Raw genomic sequence first — 20,184 nt, 5'->3', positions numbered from 1 at the left:
AGGTCCCCCCAGGCTGGGAGAGGAGGGCAGACATGCCACCCTCTGCCCCCAAAACAAAGAAATATGGGGGTAGAGGGGTGCGCCTACCCGATAACTAGTAGCAGAGGAGACGTCGGAGTCTCCCCAGCTTGCTGGTCCCCAGTGGGCCTTCAGCACGGCTCCCTTTCTGCCTCATCCCAGTCCCTATGTGGTGCACCCACACTTCAGATACCCCTTCCTAAGAATGTGTCAACAGTGGACACTGCAGGCTTCCCAGGGGGAATGGTTATGTCCGTTTGCAGCGAGATTCTCATTCTTGATGTAAATGGAGGATCTTAGGACTGAAGCCACACCTGAGAACACCCAGCAGTCCCGGGAGCCGGGCTTTTCCTTAACCCCACCCTACATTACTGGGATTCAGAGACGGGGGAGAACGACTCCTTCGCTGGGAAAGGCCACACGAACCAGGTGTCCAGGATGACCGTGGATGAGTCGGGGCAGCTCATCAGCTGCAGCATGGACGACACCGTGCGGTACACCAGCCTCATGCTGCGGGACTACAGGTGAGAGCACTCGGGTCTGCGGGGATTCCGGATGAGCCTCAGCTCCCCTTGGAGGGCTTGTGCCCTCCAGCAGTTCCTGTTCTGGAGGACGCCTCACTTGCTCCTTTCATCTCTCCCACCCCGTCCCCAGCATTGTTCTCCTGTTGTTGGGCCCTGAGCCCAGCACTGTGTTACAGATCCAGGTGGTCTGGGTAATGCTCTTGCCCACAGACAACGACCAGGTGTGGACTCTGCCCTGGAAGCAGGGGCAGCAGATCACAGCCCTGTTCTCCAGGAACCTGCTGCGGTCTCTCCCTGTCTCCCTTTCCTCATCAGTAAAGGCGGGTACAGTGGAGCCTGCCTCAGGCTGTTGTGGATTAGGTGAGCCTGGCACAGGGCAGGTGCTGAGTACAAGACAGCATTCCCCTTCTGCTCAAGGGTGAGATGGGCACACAGTGACCTGGTTAAAAGACAATGTCTTGTTTGTTTTTGGTCTTGGGCCTTTGATTGGCAGTCAGTGGAGCTAGGAGAGTAGCAGTTTGCAAGTGATCTGAAGTCCTAAATGCAGTTGGAGGGACTTGAAAGGGAAATGTTCCAGGACCTGACGAGGCCACTGCACATCCAGTGTCCCCATGCCCAGGTCTGACCCCTCCTCTGGCCCTACATTTCTTGTGTAGACCCCTTTGTCACCCGGTAGTCCTGCCTAAGTCGTGTTGCCTGGGAGATGGGGACTCCTCGGGCCTGTTGATGGGAGCCTGGCACAGGGTGCAGCACGCAGCTCCTAGCAGGTGTGCCATCCTTGTAGGTAACACAGGCCCTGCCTGCCTGGCAGACTGGGCATCTGTAGGTAAATTGGGCCTTCCGATGAGTGGCAGAAGTGGCCCCAGAGCCCAGGCATCTGGGCCCTGGTCCTCTTTCTACTGCCCTGTGGTGACCCCACTCTTAACACGTCCCATAAAAGGGTCTTCCCTGGGCCAGATAACCCAAGGCAAGGCCCTTACAGAGCCAGCCTTGGCCTGGTGACCTTGCTGCAGAGCCTTTGGGGATGCCACACTTGGCCGAGTGACACAGAAATTTCCTTGATTATCTCAGTTTTCAAGAAGTTTGTGTGTATGAGTCTTTCTAGAACAAGTTTTGATAGCATTGGCCAAGGCTAAAAATAACATGATTTTCACCCATTAAAGGTAACGGATTATTAAAAGTTACCCATCCATTTTGGGGAGCAGAGCTCAATTCTGTCTGTGCTCAGTAAACTCCAGTCTTTAGCCAACAGACAGGGGGACAAAAGCCACATCTGGGTGTAATGAGGGCTTACCACAGATAAATAGGAGCATAATCAACGCCTTTCACTGCCTCCCGCCCCTCCTTCCTCCCCCCCGCCCCTCCCCCTCCCCGGGCCCCCATTATGATTTATAATCTCTTTGCACCAGAGTCATGGGTCGTTTTTTCGCTACCATCCCATATTTTAGCAAGTCTCTCCAGTATAGATGGCAGTAGAATTGCCTTCTAAGGAGCAAAACTGTGGTTTAACAGTAAATATGTATGCATACCTACCCTGAGCTGCTGCATTGTCGAAGTAATGTGCTTCCTTTCTCTCTAACAGCGGACAAGGAGTTGTGAAACTGGACGTTCAGCCAAAGTGCGTAGCTGTCGGCCCCGGGGGATACGCCGTGGTCGTGTGCATTGGACAGGTAGGGACCTGACTTAGTGTTTGGGTCGGAGCCTGCAGCTGTGTGGTGCCTGCTTGCTGAATTTGACTCATGTCCCGCTTGACAGTTGCTCTAGCCAGTGTTTTGGTTGAGTGCTCATTTGCACTGCACTAAGGGATCTCACATATTTAATCCTCACCACCATCACATCAGTTGTACAGATGAAGACATGGAGGCACGGAATGGATAAGTTGGTTGTCCAAGGCCGCAGCTGGTCGGAGGGCAGAGCTGGGATTTGTCTCTAAGCCTCAGACCACGCTGCCTGCCTGTCAGCCTGTAAAGTCTATGAGATACCCTGTGGGGTGGGCCTGCCTTTGCTCCTGTTCACATCCCAGCCCTGCTGCATTGTAGCTGTGTGACCTCCGGCATTTACCTCACCCTCTCTGAGCCTTAATTTCCCATCCCCAGCACTCACAGATCCAGGTGATTATGAGGAAGTACATGTAAGTCTCCTTACACCATCTTGGTTCCTCTTACAGATGAGGCTGAGGCCTAGAGCAGCTTGGTACTTTCCCACATGCAGAAGGGTGGCACCTGACTTCCCGGCCTGGCTTCTAACCCCAGACAGTGGGGCCACCTGCACACCTTTGGAATATCTGGACCAAAGCCACCTGAGACCCAAGCCTGACCCACTTTATACAGAATTCTCCCCTGCAGAAGATATTATCTGTTGGCGGGCCTAGGCTTGCTGGCATGTAGACCGGGGAAGTCAAGGGGCATCTGTTGGCACGAGTGGCGAGCCCTGCTAAAGAAAGCTGCTTTCAGCACCCTCTGGCCCTCCTTTGCCTTGTGAACTTAATTGCTTTAGGGACAGTGGATTTCTCTGTGTCCTAGATAATAAGAAATCCCTGCCAAGTAATTATTGCAAACAGCCTGGACAGACAGTGGGGGTGGGGAGGTGCAAAGGGAACCCACACATGGAGCGCCTCGGGGCCTGGGGGAAACGCTACAAAGCGGAGTTCTAGAAGGCTGGCAGGTGGCCTGTCTCTGTACAGCAGGGCTCTTCCCAGCCAAGGGGTCTGCACATGGGGCTTTGTGGGTGAGGGGATGAGGCCTAGGGCAGCGTGCCCTGTGTCTCCAGACCCAGGTTTCCTCATCTGTAAAGTTGTGGTCATCATAGGCCACCCTTTCCCCTGAGGCTGAGAGGATGTTCAGACTGGCCCAGCTGGCGCCTGCTGCCCGGGAGGTTAGAAAGGACCCCGGTAGGGTTGTGGTGTGCGGGGGACAGGCTCCAGGTCTCTGCACCTCCTCATGTGGCATTTCTCTGTGATCTGCTGTTACCCGATCCTCCCAGGGCATCTGGAACCCCTGCTCTGGGTCAGAATTTTCTGCAGAGCTCCCTGTCACCAGTCAAAGGGTTAGGAGGGTGCTAGGAGGGGCCTGGGATTTTAGATCAGGAAACAACCAGGTTCAAGTCTCATGTCGGACGAAGCTTCAGGCAAATGCTTAGGCCCTCATTCTTCACCTGTGAGTAGGTAAGGCCACCTCCAGAGCCGGGCAGATGACAGAGGTGCGTCTTCAGTAGTAGGTTTTAGTCAGGGTGCTGCTACCATTCATTGCGATCCACCCACAATCCACGCAGAAACAGAAGCCCAGAGGGTAGGGGCGGAGGCTGCCTTCCCTCATGACAGCTGGTGGCTTGGGTAGGGGCACACTGGGATAAAGGCAAAACTCAGAGATGAAGGCCACTGTCTGGGAGCAGTTGAGTAAGTTAGAACCGGAAGAATTGACAAGGAAGGGAGATGGAAGGAAGGCCCCCGCTGCAGAGCCTCTGCTGCATGTACCAGAGGCAAAGGCTCAGTGCGGGTGCGGAGGCTTGGATTCTGGGCGAGTCCCGGCTCAGCCTGTGGGAACTGGAGCCTTGGGCGTGCAGCATAAGCACCGTACCCCATTTTCTTCTCTGAAACGGGGAACCCGATCCCTGCCTTGTGGGGCTGGAACACTCGCAGCAGAGCGCTGGCACGTGCCCAGGGGCTGTCGCTGTTTTTGTTTACTGTTGTTAGTACCTTTCTTACCCTGAACGTTGATTCCCATCGAGGCCAAGTGACTTTCCAAGAGGTGGTGCTGTGGTGACTGCCTTGGAAGTAATGTAGTGATGACAGTAATGGTCACAGTTAGTTGTGTTTCCTGCCCCACCTGACTGAGGGTCACAAGGCTGGGACTGAGTCCAGGTGGTGTGGCTCAGAGCCCCAGGTGGCCCTGCAAAGAGGTTGGGGATGGAGCCAAACCCAGCTCCAGTGAGCCCCGACAGGGACGCGCCCCTCCTACCACTGAGGGTTTTGTCCCGAAGGGCTGGACCGCCTGACCAGCTGCCTGTGTGTGCCACAGATTGTGCTGCTGAAGGATCAGAGGAAGTGCTTCAGCATCGACAACCCCGGCTACGAGCCCGAAGTTGTGGCAGTGCACCCCGGCGGGGACACGGTGGCAATTGGGGGTGCAGTAAGTCGCTTTCCTCTCCCCCGTGCTCTCTGTCCTTGGTATCTGGGTGATTTGGGGACAGCGTGAGCTGTGTGAGTACCGGGGCTGTCTCAGGGAAGGCGAGGGGTCAGGGGAAGGATGGGGGCAGTGGGGGCGAGGGACCTGCTCTGGGGCCCAGCCACGCCATCTCCTGCCACCTGGGGCTGGAGCCTTCCCCTGCCCTCCTCGGCACTTCCCCCACCTCACTGCCCGGGTGCCCACAAGACTGTGGACAGTGAGGTAGAGGGAGTGCCGAGGAGGGGACAGCTGGGCCTCAGAGCCAGCCCCATGAGTGGCAGCAGGAGGGGAGCGCAAGAGGGTAGCAGGTCAGGAAATCAAGGAATGGCATCCCCTGGGGCTGGGCTCGGCTCACAGGTTGAAGGAAGAGTGACAGAAGTTTCCCAGCATCTTCAAGGTGCGGTACTAACCAGACATTTTACAGTTTCCCTTGAGTTCTGCCTCGGCATAATTCTCATGCCCTTGAATTTGTGTGTGTGGTCTGGTCATAGTGTGCCTGGCCAAGTCCTGAGTGCTCTGTGGAAGAGCTCATTTCCCCTCTCCAGCCCAGGAGGGCAGCCCTCTGATAACGCAGTCCTGCAGCAGGCGTGGCAGTGCCCTCCATGCTAGGGGCTGGGTGGGTCTATGTGCTGCCGGGTCCTTCAGGTGCCGGATGTGACCAGGGCATGGAGTGGCTTCCTCCACCAGCCAGCTTGAGGGCCTCATGAGACCAGCGGTGCCCCGAGGTACCAACAGCTGTTTTCATAGAGCTGCGTAGGTTTCAGGCCCATCCACGGGAAGAGCCATGCCCAGCTCCTGGCATGGGCCCAGCAGAGCAGCAGTCAGTGGGAACGGCACAGTTTCTTAAGCCCTCGACCCCCCCCTTCACAAAGGGTGGGTGTGGTGTGTGTGTTCAGGGGTGGCTCACTTCCTCTCTGTCCCTGCCGTAGGACGGCAACGTCCGCCTGTACTCCATCCTGGGCACCACGCTGAAGGATGAGGGCAAGCTCCTAGAGGCCAAGGGCCCCGTGACCGACGTGGCCTACTCCCACGACGGCGCCTTCCTCGCGGTGTGCGACGCCAGCAAGGTGGTCACAGTGTTCAGCGTTGCTGACGGCTACTCGGTGAGTGGCGGCGGGCTCCTCCTCTGTCCCCGTGCTGGGCGGTGCAGGTGGCAGTGGGAGGTTATCCGTGACTTGGTGACCTTGAGCTGAGCCTGTCTGAGCTGTAGTTTTCTTGCCTCTACAAGTAGCAGGTGCCTCGTGCCATGCTTCTGAGGAGTCAGTGGGTTTGCAGGGGTCGCTGGCATAGAGTTAGCGCCTGAGAAACCTGGGTCCTTATTGTCGCCATGAGGGATAAGCGAGGTGATATGGGCAACTGCGGCCTGAACCTGACCTGCCACCTTTCTTGTTTTCAACCTGCAACTAGGAGAACAATGTTTTTTATGGACACCATGCAAAAATCGTCTGCCTGGCCTGGTCCCCAGACAATGAACACTTTGCCTCCGGTGGCATGGACATGATGGTATATGTTTGGACCCTGAGTGACCCGGAAACCAGAGTCAAGATCCAAGGTGACTTCCGCCCCCAGGCCTTGGCAGGGACCACCCATGGTTCGGGGCTCCATGGGCCACCTCACAGGCTGTCCCCTGGCTCCAGTGCCCAGGACTAAGTAGCCTCTGTGCTTCTAGACAGGTGGCCCGGAAGAGGTGTGGGTCTCCTTCCCTCCAGCAAACACCAGCTGCGCTGCTGGCCGTACTGAGGGACCACGGGGGCCCCATGCACAGGACACCTGCTGAGCTGAGTGAAGGCCTCACTTTTGACATCTTCACTTCCCCCACTCACCCCTTAAATCCCACCTGGGACCAGGGTCTCCCCCTCCCTAAGACAGCCACGTCCAGTGTATAATGTGAGCCTCATGTGGCGTTGAAATTTCCTGGTAGCCACATTTAAAAAAGAAACAGGTGAAATGATTTGTAACAGTAGATTTTATTTAGCCCCGCATGTCATCATTTCTCCCTGAGGGGGTTGTGATGTCCCCGCGTGGCCATGCACGTATTGTAAGGCAGCTCTGTGTTGTCCAAACCCTCCCCTCCCCGAGTGCCCCCCTACCACTCTCCTCCTAGTGTGTAGTCAAGTCCCCTCATCCATTCTCCTTGAAGACATCCTTTTGTGTTAAACATTAATGGGGCCCTTTCCTATTTAAAAATGTCTGAGCCCACCCGCAGAGCCCATTCCCCAGCTGCAGGCTTCAGGTGCAGGACAGGGAAAGAGGGAAGGCAGCCCGGTCTGGAAGGGAGGAGAGACGAAGCAGGTTTCGACGTCCGTCCTGGTTTATAAGGCAATCGCCAGTCTGGTAGTGAGAATCAAACAAGTTCATGAGTGAAATGGATCCAGAAAAAAATACAGCAAGAGCTAGTCAGATAGAGATTAGGAGGTCGGGGTCTGTGTCTTCACTGTGAGGTCACAGGCCACCAAACATGAAGTGACCTCAGCGTCAGGTTCTCGTGCAGATAGTTGAGTTCTACATCTGGAAAAGAGCCAGCCTGGTGATGTGGACAGAGTGCTAAAGCCTGGCCTCACAGCCAAGTCATGCTTGGTGGTTGAAGGCGCTCCTGGGCACCTGTGCCACCCGCAGGCCAAGGCTTCCTGCATCAGGGTGTATGCCGTGCCAGGCAGGGGTGGGGGCTGAATCTCACCCTGTCTAGGTGGGGCTGCAGACCTAGAGGCTGGGGGCCACCCGGACCTGGAGAGCAGAGAGCTGGTGGGAACCCCCTTGCCTGCAGCTGGGAGCCTCCCTGGGCTTCATGGGCAGAGCTAGCCACAGAGGAGCCATAAGCGCACAGGCACCGTCTCACTATTGGCATCTCGGTTGGGTGGAGGCAAGATTATGGGGAATCGAATCTGTTCACCCACGGTGTGACTGTCACAGAGGGGAAAGTCAGTGGCCCCCCCAGTCCTGTGTGTTCCAGCCTCTTACTGGTTGTCATGCCTGCCCCATTTTAATAGGGCATGGATACAGTGTAGCTGTTTGTGTGGTGTCTGCATGTCATCGCTTTTATACATAAGAAGACATTGTTATTTCACTCCTGTGGAACTTGGTTGTCAAGACTTGGAGAGAGGGAGCCACTGGCATCTGTAGGTGGAGCCAGGGATGCTGCTAATTACCCTGCAGCACACAAAAAAGAGGTACCCGGCCCCGGGGTTCAGGAGTGTCACGTGGAGAATTCAGCCACACTGCCACCGTGCCGGACTCCTGAGTTACAACGATTCGTGGCCATTTTCTTGGCCCTGGAGATGATTTAGGCACAGGTTGTCCCATCTTCCTAGTCCAAGATGTACATAGATGCAGAGAAGTTTGGCTTTTCGTTAAATTGCACCCTTTCTTCCCAGATGCACACCGGCTGCACCATGTCAGCAGCCTGGCCTGGCTGGACGAGCACACACTGGTCACGACCTCCCATGATGCCTCTGTCAAGGAGTGGACAATCACCTACTGAGGAGCCCCACCCCCGCCTCTGGATGGACCGAATCAGGGACTAGAGTTTAACTGCAGCGGAACATGTCATTTCTCTATTTCTGTGACGCGCCCCCATGCCCCCACCCCACCACAAGAGGCAGGAGGGCCCAGTCATGACCCTCGTCTCTGCAGGGTGTCTGTACACGTTCTTCTGAAAGCTTTAGACAGGAACAGTTTGCACATGAAAAATAAAGCGAGCACCTAAACAATGTGTGGAGCATAACTAAAACCCACAGCCCAACCAAACCTTGAGAATGCGAAACATTCCAGAGGCAGTAGCCTCCAAAGCACACAGAGCCCCTGGCCCCGCCGCGGCTCTCACTGTCTGTCAGGGGAGGTTGTACAGGTGAATGAGCCGGGGGGCTCATGTTCCTGCCTGCAGAACATTTCTGTACTGGTGAGAAGAGGGAATATGCATTGCAGTTCAGCAAAGCCGGAATTCTGTGTTGAACAGATGTCTGTCTCCCTAGTGTGTGACTCTCACCCTGTGGCTGCCTTCAGAGCGCCACCTCCAGATCAGATGGGGACACACAACCCCTGGATATGTTTCATTGTCAGATTTTGTGCTTGATTTTAAGAATGGAATTGTGGGTTGTTTTGGTTTCTTTCCTTTTTTTTAATGTATCTTAACTGTTGCCTGTCAGTGTTTACAAACTAGTGCGTTGACGGCACCGTGTCCAAGTTTTTAGAACCCTTGTTAGCCAGACCGAGGTGTCCTGGTCACCGTTTCACCATCATGCTTTGATGTTCCCCTGTCTCTCCCTCTTCTGCTCTCAAGAGCAAAGGTTAATTTAAGGACAAAGATGAAGTCACTGTAAACTAATCTGTCATTGTTTTTACCTTCCTTTTCTTTTTCAGTGCAGAAATTAAAAGTATAAAGCACCGTGATTGGGAGTGTTTTTGCGTCTGTCGGAATCACTGGTAAATGTTGGCTGAGAACAATCCCTCCCCTTGCACTTGTGAAAACACTTTGAGCGCTTTAAGAGATTAGCCTGAGAAATAATTAAATATCTTTTCTCTTCACTGTGGGTCACTGACTTTGTGTGATGGGGGTGTGTGGGGCGGCTGGGTGGGGAGGAACGTTTGTGGGATTTTCATGGCTTTAGAGGTCTTACCAGTCTGCAGCCTCAGGCAGGAAATGTTTGGAACACAGGATTGTCAGATCCATCATGTGGTGGAAGGGAAGCCCCAGAGAAGGGGCTGGAACCCTCGGTTCCTGCTCCCAACCATACCGCCAGATCACCCTCTGACCTGGGTCACATCCCTGCCCTTCTCTGAGCCTAAGTTTCTTTGTCAACTGAAAACACTGGACCAGATGATGTCTGTATCCCATCTACTTCTCAAATTCTTAGCAGCCTGTATAGCTTTCAGGTAAGGAATAGCATGCATTTAGATGTTAAAAATCAAATTCCCAAACATCCAAATTCATTGCAAAGTGAAAGGCACTGTTCTTTGAAAGTGCCTTTTGTACTTTTGTAACAATTGTAAAGTTGTCTAAATTTGCAATCCCAATTAAAAAAAAAAAGTCTTCGAAGAGTCTAATGATACTGCTTCTTAGAAAAGTCAGGGGATAAAATGTTAGTCTCTAACATCTGAAGCTGGGGCTGCCTCTTAATAAAGTCCACAAATGACTTTGTTCCTATGTGTATTTTGGGTTAGGAAGAAGGTACTTTTCACATCAACGGGAATGGTGAACCATTCAGTAAATGGTGATGATAAAACTGGGTGACAAAAATAGTCTTGCTTACCTTGTCTTTGCAGCAAAAACCGTAAGAGGGCAAGAAAATACTGAATTGAGTCATACAAACGCTAGTGTTTCTAAGAATGACAAAAATGGTAGAGAATAGAAGTGATATATTTGACTATGTATTTTTAAAATCTGTTGAAGAGGGAAAAACCACCAGTCCCAAAATCAAAAAAGACAAATGGCACAAAAACTTTCAACATGTACTAGACCAAAGGGTGTGTTTGTTTAACACCTGACATAATTTGTCTTTAATACAGGTTAAATTTTTTTATCTTTAGTACAGGTTAAATTTTTTTCATGGATATTATGTCCATACATGGGAAAGGTTTCAAAATATATGATTAAAAACTAAGTTACAGAATAATGCAGATAGTGTGGCTCCATTTTTGAAAAAAAGCCACAGACTCAAGGTAGAAACAAGGCCCTGAGGCTTAGAAGATCCATGGCAGAAGGGAGGTACCTCTTGTTCCTTCATGCAATGAAATTAAAGGCTTAAAAAAATCTCTACCCAGGATCTGCATCAGTTTCAAGGAGGAAGATCTTTATACTCACAAGTACACTTTAAAGGAGAAAACTAAAGCCACCTTTTATCCCTGGAGAGAGAAGAATGCAGGCAGCATTTTCAAGCTAATCGTTTATTGGCAATCTGTGATCACAAGGCTGAGCACCAAATCGGAGTCATTTTGGGAGAGGAGAGAAGCTGGACTGCAGGCATGACCCAGACGGAGCTGATCCTCACACCTCCGTTGAAGGCAGAATATCTTTGTGCACATCAGCTTCATTCTGCAGACCAGTTTTGGCTACCTGGAACACTGTTCAGGATTCCAAGACCTCGGGCTGCAGTGGAACAAGACATTGATCTGAGATTAATTAGCAATGACCAGCAAGGATCAACACCTGTGGATGGAGAGGGGAGGGGAGGGTGCAGGCATCTCCTGTCATGCTCATTGGCCAGCTTAGAGACTTGCAGACCTGGCACTCGCCCTAGAGGAAGCAGTGTAGTGAGAAGAAAGCCAGACTTAAGGGATGTTGGCTTCTGTTTCCAGCTCTGACACACCGACCTTTTGGTAAGAAGAAGCTCAACTAGAAGACTTAGATCCTAAGAGCTTCTTTGGGATGTAGAACAAAGTCTGCTTCCATTAGGGCACTGCCCTTTTGAAAGGATCATGTAGATAACATGCATTTGAACAATTGGATCAGTTTTTGAGAAGTGAATGTGTGTGTGTGTGTGTACGCCTGTGCAGACTGACAGGATATGGTGGAATCGAAACCCTGCTGCAGAGTTTTCACATTTACAGCTGATCACTGCATTAACAAAAATGTATTGATCACCAAACTGACATTGTTTAGCATAACAATTTTTCTTCAAATGATTACTGTGTTAGCAAAAGGATCTCTTGGGTTCAACCTTAGGCCAGTGTTTGACCCTGAGCCTGTTAGAACCTCATGTGTCGTATCTGGACCTCTGAGAGCTGGGGGCCGCTTTGTGCTGTAAACCAGTACAATGTGGTGCTCTTGACACTAGGAAATTATTGAATACCCCAAAGAGCTTTTGGTTATGTATCTTTCCAAAAATGGAAAGACAAAAAATTTTAAACATTTATTAATGTCTCTACCAATTACAAACCCATTACATGTTATCATAGCAAACTTTAAAGAAAAATCTTTTTCAAAACACTAGTAGAAGAGTAACATTGTTTTACATTTTGGAAAATCTTTCACGTCTGCCTTCTCCATTCAATGTGTGAAATACATTTTTTTTTTTTTGGAAATACATAAAGAAAATGGTCTCCCACAGATTCACAGTTGGAAAAGGAATAAGAACTTGAATAGCGTTTTCAGAGAACTGGATTTTTATCCTTGGCACTATACCAAAATCCAACAAGTGAAAATTTCTTAAAGGTTCATGCAGTGTGAAATCTGAAGCCCTATCAATGAATCTTTAGCCCCCCTGTCAAAATCCACTTGGAACACAACTTTTATCTGTGCACAATTTTGTGCCATTCTTTGATTATTTGAAAAAAAGTGATTCATTGAGTTATGCTAATCTTTCAAATGTGGACAAATTTCGGAAAGTATTTTTAGAAATCACATTTCTACAGGTTACCACCAATCTCGACAGAGACATCATTTAACTGTTAAGAACCCACTGGGCTCACGGAACTTGCAGTTCCAAATCAATATTCCAGGTCCTGGGGTGTGTCTGTCCTCATGCTTTCCCATCATCTGTCTTGTTTGCCAGGCTGAGGCTGAGTTGCATCTACATTTTGATTTGAGAAGAGGCAGAAAGTGTGGCAGAGGCACACGTGCAGTCTTCAGGGCCACACCCCCCGCCATGTCCACTCCCATTTTAGGAGGAACTGTTAGTCAGGTGAGCATATCTACCTTGGAGGGGCAGGTGGCTGGAATAGGAGGCTGGCAGCCCCTGGTTAGGTGGCCCCAGGCCCAGCCATGACTCCATTGCTCCAGGGAAGAGAAGAGAGCCAGCCCACTCTTCATGAACCAAATTCTAATATAATACATCCTTGACAACGTTAATTTGCCTTGCTAAGCTTGAGTTGCTTTGGAAAAGATCTGGGAATATAATTTTTCCTGACATCTCTATTAACAGTATCCTTGGATTGCAAGGTGAATTTTTAAAAATCTTTTATCAATTGCAAGTGCTCATCTGCCCAAACCAAGATTTTCTCAATGCAGTTATACTGCGGCAAAAACAAAATGGAGAAATGTTTGATTGCTGAAATGGACATGAAATTGCTGAGACTGACACAAAACTGCAAATGTCTTTGATAGGAAGCTTCAGTCCCAGTCTGTAATCTAAACTGATTTAAAAATAAGGACATAATTATTTTGATGGGTAAAAGATAAAAGGTTTTTTCAGCAACTTTGGGGATCCACTCGCTGCCATGTCTTGGTCACCTGCCTCTTCTGGCAGTTCCTTTCACTTTGTTCCCAATGCGATTTGGAGGAAGGAACACTGGGCTCGAATCAAGGACACTTAAATTCCAGACTCTCCTCTGCCATTGTCAGCTGGGCATCTTTCGCTGCAGACAAAATGCCTCTGTGGTTTTCAGTTTCTCCATTTGTTCATTTCTTTATTCATTTTTGCTGTTTTTTTGAGCATTATGTCAGGTATTGTTTTAGGTTAGGGGTTAGTAATATGGGAATTACAAATTATAATAATATTAGCTTCTACTATTCACTAGAGGCTAAGTAATGTGCAGACGATGTGCTATGCACTTCACAGATATTTAGGTTCACCCGATAAAATACAGGATAGGCTGGGTGCAGTGGCACACACCTGTAATCTCAACTACGTGGGAGAATCGCTTGAGCCCAGGAGTTTGAGACCAGCCTGGGCAACATGAGTGAGATCCTCCATCTCAAAAATAAATAAGTAAATAAAGTAATAAAATACAGGACATCCAGTTACATATCAATATCAGATAAATAATTTTTTAGTACAAGTATATCCCAAATATTGCACAGACATACTAAAAGCATTGTTGATCTGAAATTTAAATTTAACTGGGCATCCTGTGTGTGTGTGTTTTTTAACAAAATCTGTCCACGTTGCATACATTGTTATTCCACTTTATTCTCACAATAGTTCTATGAGGAGTAGATGTTATATCCCCATGTAGCAGACAATGAAACGGACAATTACCAGCTGGGTAATTTTGGGCAAATGATTGAACTCCTGCAGGAAGTAAATAAAATAGAGACTTGAAATTAATTCTGCCTGACACTGAGCCCTGATGGAAGTTCTTTGTTATTTCAGATGCAGAAGACGTAGGAAGACAAGCCACAGTTGTATGGTTGCTGCCTGTGAAGCAGTGAGCCACCTGTCCCTGTGTGCAGCAAATGGATGGCAGCTCAAAGGGTTAAACTGAAGATAATTGAATGAAGGGACCCTTTGGAGAGGCGCAGGTAGGATTAAGGAATCCAGGAAGGGGTGGAAGCACTCAGAAAGTAGCTCAGAAGGAAGTCGTTCCCAATGCTGGGCCTGCAGACACAAGGGGGGGGAACCTGTACCCACCAAGAATGGGAGCCAAGAGTGCGAGCCTGGGGTATATCTTGGAGCCTCCCATTGGCCCAAACCCAACAGGAGCCATAGGAGGCCCTGGTTCACAGAGCCCCTCCCCAGCTTTGTAGCAGCCACCGCTTGGCAACTGCCCTTAGGTGCACAGCAAGACTGAATAACCACAGTGTCCCTGCAGATGGGGGCAGTCCTGTGCACGGCCTCCATGAAACCCTCACTGTCCAGCTCCCGTCCTGTGGCTCCACCAGCTTCAGATTGCATCTTTTGTCGTCATGCTGCTGCCTCCACATCCCATTTGGGCAGCTCGCCCTCCAGGATAGCATCTGCATTCTGGGAAGGAAAGCTGAGAAGGGAAGGTGGAGGAGGAAGGGGTTAGTGCTTAGAGTAGCAAAGCTTTTTTTGTTTGTTTGTTTAGACGGAATCTCTCTGTCAGCCAGGCTGGAGTGTGGTGGCACAATCTCGGCTCACTGCAACCTCCGCCTCCCAGGTTCAAGCAATTCTCCTGCCTCAGCTTCCTGAGTAGCTGGAACTACAGGTGGTGCCACCATACCTAGCTAATTTTTCCTCTTTTTAGTAGAGATATAGGGCTGCGTGGGGATTACATGAAATACTCCAAGTAAAGCCCTAAATGAATACTTGACCCACAGCAAATATAATTAATATTAGGAATTATCATTGTTTTAGTAGATGTGAAAGAAAGGCTGTTATCAAACTATAAGTAATGTATACATGCTAGTTACCACTGTGAACACAGGACATGAAATAAGTATCCAATTAGTGATAATATACAATGAATTGTGACTGTGCTCCCAGAGAAGCCAGGTGAAGGCCAGGGGAAATTCAGAGGACCATCTCTGGCTGGGACATCAGGGCAGGCTTCCTGGAGCAGGAGGTCCCTCAAGACTGGAGAGGACACTTTCAGGAAGTCAACCAAGACTGAGGATGTGACTGACATTCCTGGAAAATATCAAGGTGGAATTTAGTATCTTCCAGTGTTCTTACATGGAATCATTTGTTCATTTCTCCTGTGGAGATTAAAAAACTACAAACCTCACATTCTTTACCATAAAAATCTCCCATTTTTAAAATTCTTATATTTAGTCCTAGATTTCTGTGAGTCTTCCTCATTTGCCCCTGGCTATCATCATCCTACATAAAATCAGGGATGCTTGGCATCCTAACTGGCAGCTACTAGGAAAAGGAAACTGAGAGAAGATAGGATTCTAAAGGTGCCACTGCCTGGAAAATCTTGTTAGATAATGATACAAGTTAGGAGCATTGATAACAACACGTTTTTCACTTACTGAGGTCTAAGTTTTGGGTCATCCAATTATCATCCTACTCTTTACCTTGTCACCACAAAAATGTTCTTGCTGGGTGAGTCGGAATGTATTAATTACCTATCAAACAATTGAATATTCTATCAATAAATTATGTAAATATTAATATTTTAATAAATAGCAATACAAATTAATAGTTCATGTGATTAATTCTTAATCAGCTAATTAATTTTAAAAGGAAAAAAGAATCTTAGATGAAACATTCCAGAGACGTCCCGAGACATTAGATACCCTATGCCAAGGAGGCACGTTTTCTTGTCCCATGAGCCAGGCTAGCCCCAGGGACCCTAAACTGGGTCTTTTCACTTAGATTCTGTTGCAGCATTTTGCGATTATAACCTGATCTGGTACAATGACCATTCCACTCTTCCACTCCCCTATTTATTTTTTTTAAGAAGGATAAAAACCTCCTTGCTCATCATACTAGTATCTTACATATAAATGGCTATCAGGGTTTGTGCCTTCATAGGGACTTGAAGATGGCAAAGCTGTTCAGTCACACAACAAAATCGGTTGTCCCCACAGGCCCTGGTGGGATGTCAGCATTATCCTTTCCATGTTTTGGTGTGGGAAATGGAATTGCAGGGAAGCTAGGTTTGGAGTAACTTGTATCCCTGGGATGATGGAAGTGGCTGCAAGACAAGAAGCCCGGTTCATAGCCCAGCATCCCTGATGGACGGGCCTCACTGCTACTGCAGTAGGACAAAGTAGACTCTGAAGGGTCTTCGCAATAGCAAAAGGAAGCAACCACAGGACTTGCTTTGGTGGCCTTGAGGGAGCCAAGATGGCCGCAGTCAGACACATTTAAGCTTGATGCAAGCAGATGCGGGCTGAGTGGCCAGTATAAACTGAAGTGCACTTTCGGGGCCCACCTTCTACGTTAGGCACCATTTGGACACTGCCATAGAGATGTGTGTTGTCTGATGAAAAAAGCACTACCCTTGTGAACAGAATAGCCTGGGGTCCTGCACCTGCTTCTCACCCACTGATTAACCTTGGACAAGGTAATCATAGACCCTGAACCCCCATGCATAAAATGGCATGACACGCCCCCACCCCAGCATATGCCACCAGGCTGGTGAGATGAGTAAAGCCACATTTGGGGGGAGTTTATTAGCTAGGGTGGTTTAGGCACACAGGCAAGGAATGAGTTCTTAAGAACGTAACTGAGGGCTTGTGCTCTTGTATAAGAAATACTTTCGTTTGAACTAGTGCTGCCTTCACAGAAGATCACATCATGCAGCCAAAAAATTAAAAGGATTGTAAGGGATAATGCTGGCTGCAACCGTCAATGTGGCCCCATTGAGAGGAGGATGAGGACGTTTACAGATGGAGACAGACACCATTTCACTGGCAATTGAATTAGAATCATCAGCTTAGCTCGCTTCTGGTCCCATCACAGATTAATCAAAATGGCACCCCAAGGAGACATCATTTTTTAAGCAGTTTGGGATTAGAAAAGGTCACACTTCTGAGAACGCTCCAGAGAGAAACACAGTGGTACCACTGTCTTCTGAATTCTAGCTTACCCTGATTTTGTTTGTACTGCATAAAGTCAGGTCAAGCAGTATGCCTCAAATAACTTGGATTTTTGACAATTACGCCTTCTTTCATGCCTGCCTTCCTGCCCTCCCTCTTTCTATTCCTTTCTCTCTCCTACCTCCCTCCCTTTCTTCTTCTTTCAATTACAGCCTCTAGTTCATTGGATTTGGAAACAAAATGAATATTATTTGAAGATTGCAAAGTATTCATCAAAACTCAGGTTTTGCCAAATTAAATGGCCACAAACAAACCACAGTCTTTGCCCTGGGAGGAAAGCTGCCTTGATCACTGTCTCAGCCACAAGAAACAAACACATTCTTGGGTTTAGCTGACATGTCCCATAGAGACCTCATCCGTTTCTTCACTTTATGGCACATGGATGTACTAGTTATTTAGCTTTTGCTCATGTAACTTGTAAAACCTTCTCTAAGGGGCTTAAAAAAACTTGATGGGTCCCACTCTGTTGCCTAGGCTGGAGTGCAGTGGTGCGATCATGGCTCTCTGCAGCTTCAAACTCCTGGGCTCAAGGGATCATCACATCTCAGCCTGTCGAGTAGTTGGGACTACAGGCACGCACCACCATATCTGGCTTCTAAGTGGCTCTTGCTCTTTTCAGTTATTCCTTTCTTTTCTGTTTTTTTTTTTTTTTTTTTTTTTTTGAGATGGAGTCTCGCTCTGTTGCCCAGGCTGGAGGGCAGTGACGCAATCTCAGCTCACTGCAACCTTTGCCCCCCAGGTTCAATCAATTCTTGTGCCTCAGCCTCGCCAGTAGCTCGGATTAACAGGCACATGCCACCATGCCCAGCTAATTTTTGTATTTTTAGTAGAGACAGGTTTCACCATGTTGGCCAGGCTGGTCTCAAACTCCTAACCTTAAGTGATCCGCCCACCTCAGCCTTCCAAAGTGCTGAGATTATGGTGTGAGCCACCGCGCCTGGCTCTTTTCAGTTTTTCAGTCTTTGCTTTCAACTGGAGCACATTCTCAGCAGCAGCTTTTGCTGTAGCAAGCAGTGTCGACAGCATCCCTCTGGCAGGTGACTTCCTTGAGTTGGCTTCCTCAAGCTCAGCACAACCAACTACTCAGATTTCAGGTGGGACAGTTCTTTGTGTGGGGGCTGTCCTGTACATTGCAGGGTGTCAGCGGCATCCCTGGCCCCCATTAGATGCCAGTAGTACCCCCTGCCCCAGTCGTCACAACCAAAAATCTCTCCGGACATTGCTAATTCAGAAAAGAGTTCCTTTTTATTTTTAAGGAGCTAGGTTTTTGTTGCTGTTGTTACAACTCTGTGATCTTAACAGATTAATTTTCTTAGGAAGAAAAACCATGACTGAGATATTTAGCTTCTTCATTATAATTCAAAATTCACTCAATCATTTATTCACTCATGTAATCAACTGTAGGGGCAGCAAAATTCCACTTCCATACTCTTAGGGTCCTGCCTGTGCTGGAGAATTTAACTGACATAAGACAGATGAACAGGAGGAAAGCATGCACATTTTTAAATACAAGTTTTATGTAGCACAGGTACCCTCATGAGGAAATAAAGTCCTGAAGAAGTAGTCAGATATACTGAATTGGACAAATAATAGCAAGTTGTGAAGAAGCAACTAAATGATGTGGGGAGGCTTAAAAGGTAAGAGTTATTTGCACAAGGTTGGTACAGAATTCTTTCCATCTTAGCTTCTCATCTCTGAGAATAAGACTGTTGCATCTTTCACATAGGGATCTCATCTTTTGCTTTTAACAAATGGCATGAAGGTCAGAGTGATCTTCTTGCATCTGCTATTTTTCTTTTTCTTGTTTTTTTTTTTCAAGACAGAGTCTTGCTCTGTCACCCAGGCTGGAGTGCAGTAAAGCGATCTCCGCTCACTGCAAGCTCTGCCTTCCGGGTTCACGCCATTCTCCTGCCTCAGCCTCCCGAGTAGCTAGGACTATAGGCGCCCGCCACCCCGCCAGGCTAATTTTCTTTTTTTTTTGTATCTTTAGTAGAGACAGGGTTTCACCATATTAGCCAGGATGGTCTCGATCTCCTGACCTCGTGATCCTCCCGCCTCGGCCTCCCAAAGTGCTGGAATTGCAGGCATGAGCCACCGCACCCAGCCACACCTGCTATTTTTCAAGTGGCTTTAACTTAGTGTCAATATGCCCGCGTGGGGTAATTTCACTCCTTCACAGCCAATGTTCATTGGTCATTAACTAGGCCCAGACACCTCACTTGGCTTTGGGGACACACGCAGCTTTGAGAATAAAACAGACATAGGTTGTCTTGTGTCACTGCATTTATTTTATTTTTTAAAGACAGGGTCTCACTCTGTCACCTGGGCTGAAGTGCAGTGGTGCCATCATAGCTCTCACTGCAGCCTCAAACTCCTGGGCTCAAGTGATCCTTCCACCTCGGCCTCCCAAAGTGCTGGGACTACAGGCATGAGCCACCATACCTGGAAATTTCACTACATTTATAGAGCAGTGGAGAAGACAGTAAACAAGGGATTCCAGAAGTGCCACGTTGGTAAAGAATGCTCACACAGCTGTGGGAGCCCGATGAGGGACATGAGGTCCAGCCTGGCATGGATAGGAATTATCATCCTACCTTTCTGGTTTCCATGAGGTCCTGATGTACAGAGCCTAGCATACTGCCATGTCCTTGAATGCCCATTTCCCATTCCTCCTGCCAGCCTTGATGTAGAAGTCCTTCTCCTGCTTTCTGGAGGCCTGCATTGTCTCTGGTGTCTGAGGTCCCTGGTTGCAGTGCTCAGCTTAAAACAGCAGAGAGCAGCTTCAGAGCATGGCTGGGCAGAGGCTGAGTCAGCCTACAGGATAACTGGCTCCTAGCAGAGGCGCTAAGGAAGCCTGGTATGGGCCAACAGACCAGGCAGGCCCTCCTTCCAAGCCTCGGCCAACAGGAACCCGTTTCCTGGCTTTCAGCCCTCAAAGAAACTGCCTGGGTCTGTTTTGAAAGATCTCGAGTTGGCTGAAAGGGACATTTTCCCCATAACTGGCACTGGTTGTCAAGCCTGCTGGGCCCAGCAGGAGGAATGCCATCTCTTTTATCTCACCTTCTTTGTTAAGAGGATGGGCTGGCAGGGAACCGCTTTGCAATTATCTTGTTTAAGATGAGCAGAGGAGATAGTTGCTCCCTGCAGGGATAACCCAGGTCCCCAAGCCATCTCCTTTTACCAGCAAATAAATGAGCATTATTCTAGCTCATGGCCAGGGTGGGAGGAGGCTTGGTTAACTGGACACAGTGGCCTGGTGCCTCACTCTCCCTATCAAATCCTATCAAAGCTTCTCCGTTCTCAGCTTCTTTCT

At 48.9% G+C, this 20,184-nt stretch overlaps 1 protein-coding gene, 1 long non-coding RNA gene and 1 other non-coding gene across 7 annotated transcripts in view; all 3 read left to right on the top strand.

Annotated features, from left to right (window-relative positions):
- Positions 1-9,226, top strand: part of WDR1 (WD repeat domain 1) — a 42,683-nt gene extending 33,457 nt beyond the window's left edge. For 2 of the 5 annotated variants that reach the window (XM_054682698.2, XM_054682696.2), the window contains 6 exons: positions 388-542; positions 2,125-2,212; positions 4,559-4,669; positions 5,635-5,808; positions 6,113-6,257; positions 8,077-9,226. In XM_054682698.2, the coding sequence (XP_054538673.1) occupies positions 388-542; positions 2,125-2,212; positions 4,559-4,669; positions 5,635-5,808; positions 6,113-6,257; positions 8,077-8,183 (780 nt within the window). In that variant the 3' untranslated portion in view covers positions 8,184-9,226. 5 annotated transcript variants of the gene reach the window in all.
- On the top strand, positions 4,852-4,962 carry MIR3138 (microRNA mir-3138). Its single transcript, NR_106634.1, has one exon. It is a non-coding gene; the product is annotated as a microRNA mir-3138 (primary transcript).
- A 130-nt stretch (positions 9,227-9,356) lies between the features above and the next one.
- On the top strand, positions 9,357-15,462 carry LOC134809863 (uncharacterized). The gene is made up of 5 exons (XR_010156459.1): positions 9,357-9,574; positions 10,463-11,017; positions 12,193-12,321; positions 13,732-13,880; positions 14,408-15,462. It is a non-coding gene; the product is annotated as an uncharacterized LOC134809863 (long non-coding RNA).
- The last annotated feature ends 4,722 nt before the right edge of the window (positions 15,463-20,184 follow it).

The sequence above is a fragment of the Pan troglodytes genome, chromosome 3, assembly GCF_028858775.2.
Source record: "Pan troglodytes isolate AG18354 chromosome 3, NHGRI_mPanTro3-v2.0_pri, whole genome shotgun sequence".
NCBI lineage: Eukaryota > Metazoa > Chordata > Mammalia > Primates > Hominidae > Pan > Pan troglodytes.
The sequence above is the reverse complement of the archived record's forward strand: the minus strand, read 5'-3'. Positions and strand labels throughout refer to the sequence as shown.